Genomic DNA, 5290 nt, shown 5'->3' with positions numbered 1-5290 from the left:
CATGGGGTTGGGGAGAGGGGAAAGTGGGTGACGGGCATTGAGGAGGGCACCTGTTGGGATGAACACTGGGTGTTGCGTGGAAACCAATTTGAAAATAAATTACATTTAATAAAAAAAAATTCAGGGGTTGCTCTTACTGAATATGAGGATAGCTTTCCATTTTCAGCACTTTATGAGCGTGAGGTAGTAGTAGCTTAAGCTGCGTAGATGAAAGTTTTGTTTGTGTGTTTAAGAAAAGGAGCTGAATAAAGACAGAGGCCTGTCACATGTATCACGTTGACCTTGGCAAGTTTCTCTTCTGATTGTTACCATGACTTATCACTCTTAGTGATTCACATAGTTTGGAGTCGTCCTTTCATGCGGAAGTGTATTTCACTTGATCATGGTAGGTGGTCCTTGTAGTATTTTGTGAATGAATTGTGTATGTGGTGATGATGGATGGACTATGCTGGCTGCTTTCAAAAGCACTTACACGGACGGTGTAACACGTTTTCTACCCTTGGAATCCCATACGGTCTCTTACTACTTTGTGTATGACTTACCTGAAATATCATGAATTGGTAGGTAGTGAATAGGTTTTAGTGGCACTGAATGCCCTACTGGCCACTCACACAGAATTCGTTGACGCTTTGCTCTTAAGCACACAATGACTCGGTCTTCCCTAGGCTGCATGAAAGTGAGCATGGATACTAACTAGGCAAACTGTTTGCTGCTGCTGTGAAGAACAGCTTCCTGAACTGTGAGCTGTAGCAACACACGTATGGAACCCTAAGCAAGGCACAGTATATCGGTATTCTTTGAAAGGGTAGAGTAGTTATTTCAATTTGGCTTTCAGTGCGTTGCATGACAAGGCATTTAATTAGCTAAAACCCTCTTAGAGTCGTGTTTGATTGCAAGGTGTGTGTACTGTCCACCGCTAAGTGTCATTTCATGTTAGATGGAATTAATGGAGGCTGAAGCACCCGTGCATTCACCTCTAAGACAACCCTCTTGAACTCGTGAAGAATTATGGGCCTTCTCAGGTAAGATTAGGTACAGGTCTTTCTCAAGGGCATAATCTTAAACACAGCCAAACCTAAGGCAGCTTTGGGCAGCCCACCGTGATAAGATATGCAGACATTGTGACCTCACAAAGCGCCTGGTCTCCTAGCAACTGCGGTGTAACTCTCACAGCCTGCCGCCTGATTTGGCTTCATGGTAGGAAATTCATCAGGGCCCTGCGGCGGCCGCGAGACCTGGCAAGCGCGGGCGGCCCCTAGCGGCCTCACATCCTGAGCAGCATGAAGAGGAGGCGGCGCCGGCCCGGGGAGGCCCTGGCCCCGGCCGCCGGGGGAGGAGCCTCTAGCGCTGCAGGAGGGGCCGCGCTGGAGGCGCCTGAGGAGAAGGTGGTGTACATGCGGTGGCAACCGTCGCGACTGTCGCTGGCCAACAGCACCAAGGCGCTGATCGACGCTTTCAAGCTATTCCTGCCCGGCAGCACGGAGTTCATGAGCTCAGACGCGGAGCTCTGGAGCTACCTCTGCAGCCTCAAGCACCAGTTCTCCCCCCACATCCTGCGCAGCAAGGACGTCTTCGGCTACTCCTCCCTCCTGGCCCTGGTCCCGGACCCCCGGCACCAGCCCCCCGAGGCCCGCCTCCAGACGCGCCGGCCAGCTGCCAGGCGGAGGCGCCACGGAGCCCGCAAGGTGGCGGTCGGCCAGAGGAAGGTGCCGCCCCCGCCGCCACCGTCCCGCGAGGACAGCAGCCCCCGTAAGCCCGCGGCACCCGGGCCCTGCTCCAGGGGCCGCACCCTGGAGGAGAGTGGGAGGGCGGCCACCCCGACGTTGACCACCTTCCCCACCATCCGCGTAGTCGGCGACGTGTGGGTCGAGAGCAGCCTGGCAGAAGCGCGGCGCCAGGCGCGCCAAGTCCTGGGAGTGAACCTGGAACCCGTGGTGAGACTCCGCCGCTTCCCAGTGCCTGGGCGTGAGATGCAGGCCACCGCCGCGCGACCTCTCAGCCCCGGGACGGGTTGTGCCTGGAGGGATGAACCAGGGACAGCAGGAATCGCGTCCCCTAGTGCACTTTATGGGCGAAGAAGCACCAGACGGTCCAGGCCAGCGCCCCAGGGATGCGGCGCCGCCTTTTGGGACTCCGGGGCAGGTGTGCCCTCTGCTGCCTCCCAGCACCGGGTCTGCGGAGGGAGGAGACCCCTGGACCGCAAGGGAGGTCCCCTTTCTTCCTAACCCCAGATTGAGATGTCTCCAGGACTGTAGGGGCAGATCCATGTGCTCTCTTGTTCCCTCATTGGTCTGAAGTCGTCAGACTTCCACCCCCACCCCCTCCAAAGGAATTTGGTTCCATGCTTGTGTAATAAAGCTAGAATTTCCTTGCTGTTCACCCACCTCCGACTCCTCCAGCCTCATTTTCTTTCTTTCTTTCCTTTTTTGACTGCCACTCTTTCCGGACGAAAGATCGAATATGTGTGGAAAGTTGTTGCAATAGTTGGTATTCTCAATACCAACTGCAATCGTGGGTATTCTGAATCCCACACCTTTCCGAGTTTTAACTGGATTCCAATGCTTTGACCAAGGGTATTTTCTAAGAATTTCTAAGAAATTCAAGCATATCACTGTTAGTAATGTAAGGATTTGTATGGCTTTGAATGTCATGGGCTCGGTGATTACAAACCAAAAGATTCAAAGTTCAACTGTGTACACATTCTTCAGACGTTTCTAAAGATTTTATACTGAAATGTAATGTTGATGTTTACTGAACTCCTAAAGGAAATGGTAGACACTCGGAAGGTTTTGTTTAGTAAAATTAACTTGGGAAATTCTTTATAAGTGGGTAAAACTGAAAATGCATTGAGAAACCTCACGGTTTCTATTAAAAACCAATGAGTGAATTTCAAAAAATAATAAATAAATAAATAAATAAATAAATAAATAAATAAATAAATAAATAAATATATAAATAAATAAATAAACAAACAAACAAACTGGTGCTGGTTATGGACATGGATGGAATCCACTCGGAAATGACTTGGCCTTGTACCAATCTCACATACTGATCTGGGAATCTTTCCAGGGTAATTTATTTTAAAATGGAAATCACATAGTGTAAATGAGTATGGGTAAGCGTGGTGACTAAACCTGCATACATAATAGCCGTTGGATTTCTCTGAAGTATTACTGATCTAGAGCGGTGGTACATTTTTTTTTTTGGCACCAAATAACTGGTTGAGGTTATCTTTGGGCAAAAGAGATTTTCCTCACTTGTTTTTGTCGTTGTTGTTGGATAACAGGAAATATCCACATTACCATGCATCACTCTTATAAATATCATGGCAGTTGGTTAACAGTTTTGCTCCAGGACTTTCCTTTATTATCTTATGTCCATGCACAGTTGTGTTAGCAGGTATTGGTCTTTTGTTTGACAATCAAAGACCACAGGGATCAAACAGGAGAGCCACACAGAGTACTTTTCACTTTTTTGATAGTGTTTATATCCTGTGGCCCAGCATGGAATTCTTGATTATCCAGGTGACCTCAGTTATTGGTGGCAGCAAGACTTAATGGTGTTTAGTCAGTGGTGCCGCAGCCAGATTTTACTGCAATAACGGAAGGGCCAAGGAGTGATTTTGTACCACTATTCTTTCAAGTTTAAGTATTCTGCAATAGAACCATCCATCCCAGGCTGAAACATGACCTATTAAATCTTCCATATTACGGTTTCTCTCTGCTTGGCAGCTTTTTAGGGGAATAATGAGAGTTGTGATTTTTTTTTTAATTTTCTTTTAATGTTTATTTATTTTTGAGACAAAGAGAGACAGACCATGAATGGGGGAGGGTCAGAGAGAGAGGGAGACACAGAATCTGAAGCAGGCTCCAGGCTCCGAGCTGTCAGCACAGAGCCCCACGCGGGGCTCGAACCCACGGACCGTGAGATCATGACCTGAGCTGAAGTCGGACGCTTAACCGACTGAGCCACCCAGGTGCCCCGAGAGTTGTGATTTTGACTCTTGAGCTTGTAGAGTTCAAATGGCATAGCTTCCTAATATACAGTTTCCCAGTAAGCCTCATATTCTTTTTTTCACTACTCAATGATAATGTGTTGTTACAAATACTGCCACATGAGTAAACAAAAGTGAATAATTATTTAAAAGATGCAGAGGGCAGGGGCGCCTGGGTGGCGCATTCGGTTAAGCATACATTTGTGGGGCCCCTTCTGGGTTCTCTATTCTGTTTCCTTGGTTAATGTGCCAGTTTCTGTGCCAATGTCATACTATCTTGATGATTACAGCTTCGTAGGAGAGTCGAAAGTCTGGGCTGCCTCCCACTTTGGCTTCCTTTTCTCAACATAACTTTGGCTACTCAGGTTCTTTGGTTGTTCCGTGCCAATTTTCAGATTGCTTGCTCCAGTCTGGAGAAGAATGTTGGTACAATTTTGATTGGTATTGCATTAAATGTGTAGATTGCTTTGGGTAGTATTGACATTTTAACACTATTCATTCTTCCACTCTATAGGCATGGATTGTTTGTTTGTTTGGTTTTTTTCCTGATTTTGTTGTGTCTTCATCATTTTTCCTTCATACATTTTTCTATACTTTCACCGTACAGATCTTCTACATTTTTGGTTAGGTTTCTTGCTTGGTATTTTAGGGTTATTGTTGAAATTGTAATTGGCATTGATTTCTTGACTTCTCTTTCTGTTGCTTCCTTATTGGTGTATAGAAATGCAACCAGGTTCTTTACACTGATTTTGTATCCTGTATGTTTGGTCAATTCATGTATCAGATCTAGCAGCGTTTTCATGGAGTCTTTTGGTTTTTCTGCGTTCAGTCTCATGTCATCTTTGAAAGGCCAAAGTTTGACTTTCAGTGATATATGTTCAGTTAAGTGTAGTTAAAAAGAATTTACCCTTAGGGCTCTATGGTAACTTCATAATTGCACAATAAGTGAGAAATATGCAAGAACTGTGCATGTTAACCCACATTAGAATTGGTAACTGGAATCTAACTCTTTAAAATATATTGAATTCCTCATGTTATGGATAGAAGTATGAAACATCTAACTTCACCCAGTGCACACGTGTGTATTTGTAATCACATATGCTAATCAGCAAAATTGTAATACTAGCAAGGTGTACCAAATTTTACACGTTCATTGTACAGATAATATTGTTTTTACCGTCTTTATGGTAGCATCCTAAATAAGACATTTGGAATCAAGGAGAGAATCCAGAACCTACAGGGTACATTCTTCATGCTCTATTCTGGCTTTCAAATAAATGAACAATGGAATTAAAA

At 45.7% G+C, this 5290-nt stretch overlaps 1 protein-coding gene across 1 annotated transcript; it reads left to right on the top strand.

The window, feature by feature from the left end:
- The first annotated feature begins 1274 nt into the window (after positions 1-1274).
- Positions 1275-2384, top strand: LOC122212872 (coiled-coil domain-containing protein 71L-like). The gene has a single exon (XM_042926848.1). It carries the CDS (start codon positions 1281-1283, stop codon positions 2223-2225), a length of 945 nt encoding a protein of 314 aa, XP_042782782.1. The 5' UTR covers positions 1275-1280; the 3' UTR covers positions 2226-2384.
- The last annotated feature ends 2906 nt before the right edge of the window (positions 2385-5290 follow it).

The sequence above is a fragment of the Panthera leo genome (genome assembly GCF_018350215.1).
Source record: "Panthera leo isolate Ple1 chromosome Y unlocalized genomic scaffold, P.leo_Ple1_pat1.1 chrY_random_Un_scaffold_83, whole genome shotgun sequence".
NCBI lineage: Eukaryota > Metazoa > Chordata > Mammalia > Carnivora > Felidae > Panthera > Panthera leo.
The sequence above is the reverse complement of the archived record's forward strand: the minus strand, read 5'-3'. Positions and strand labels throughout refer to the sequence as shown.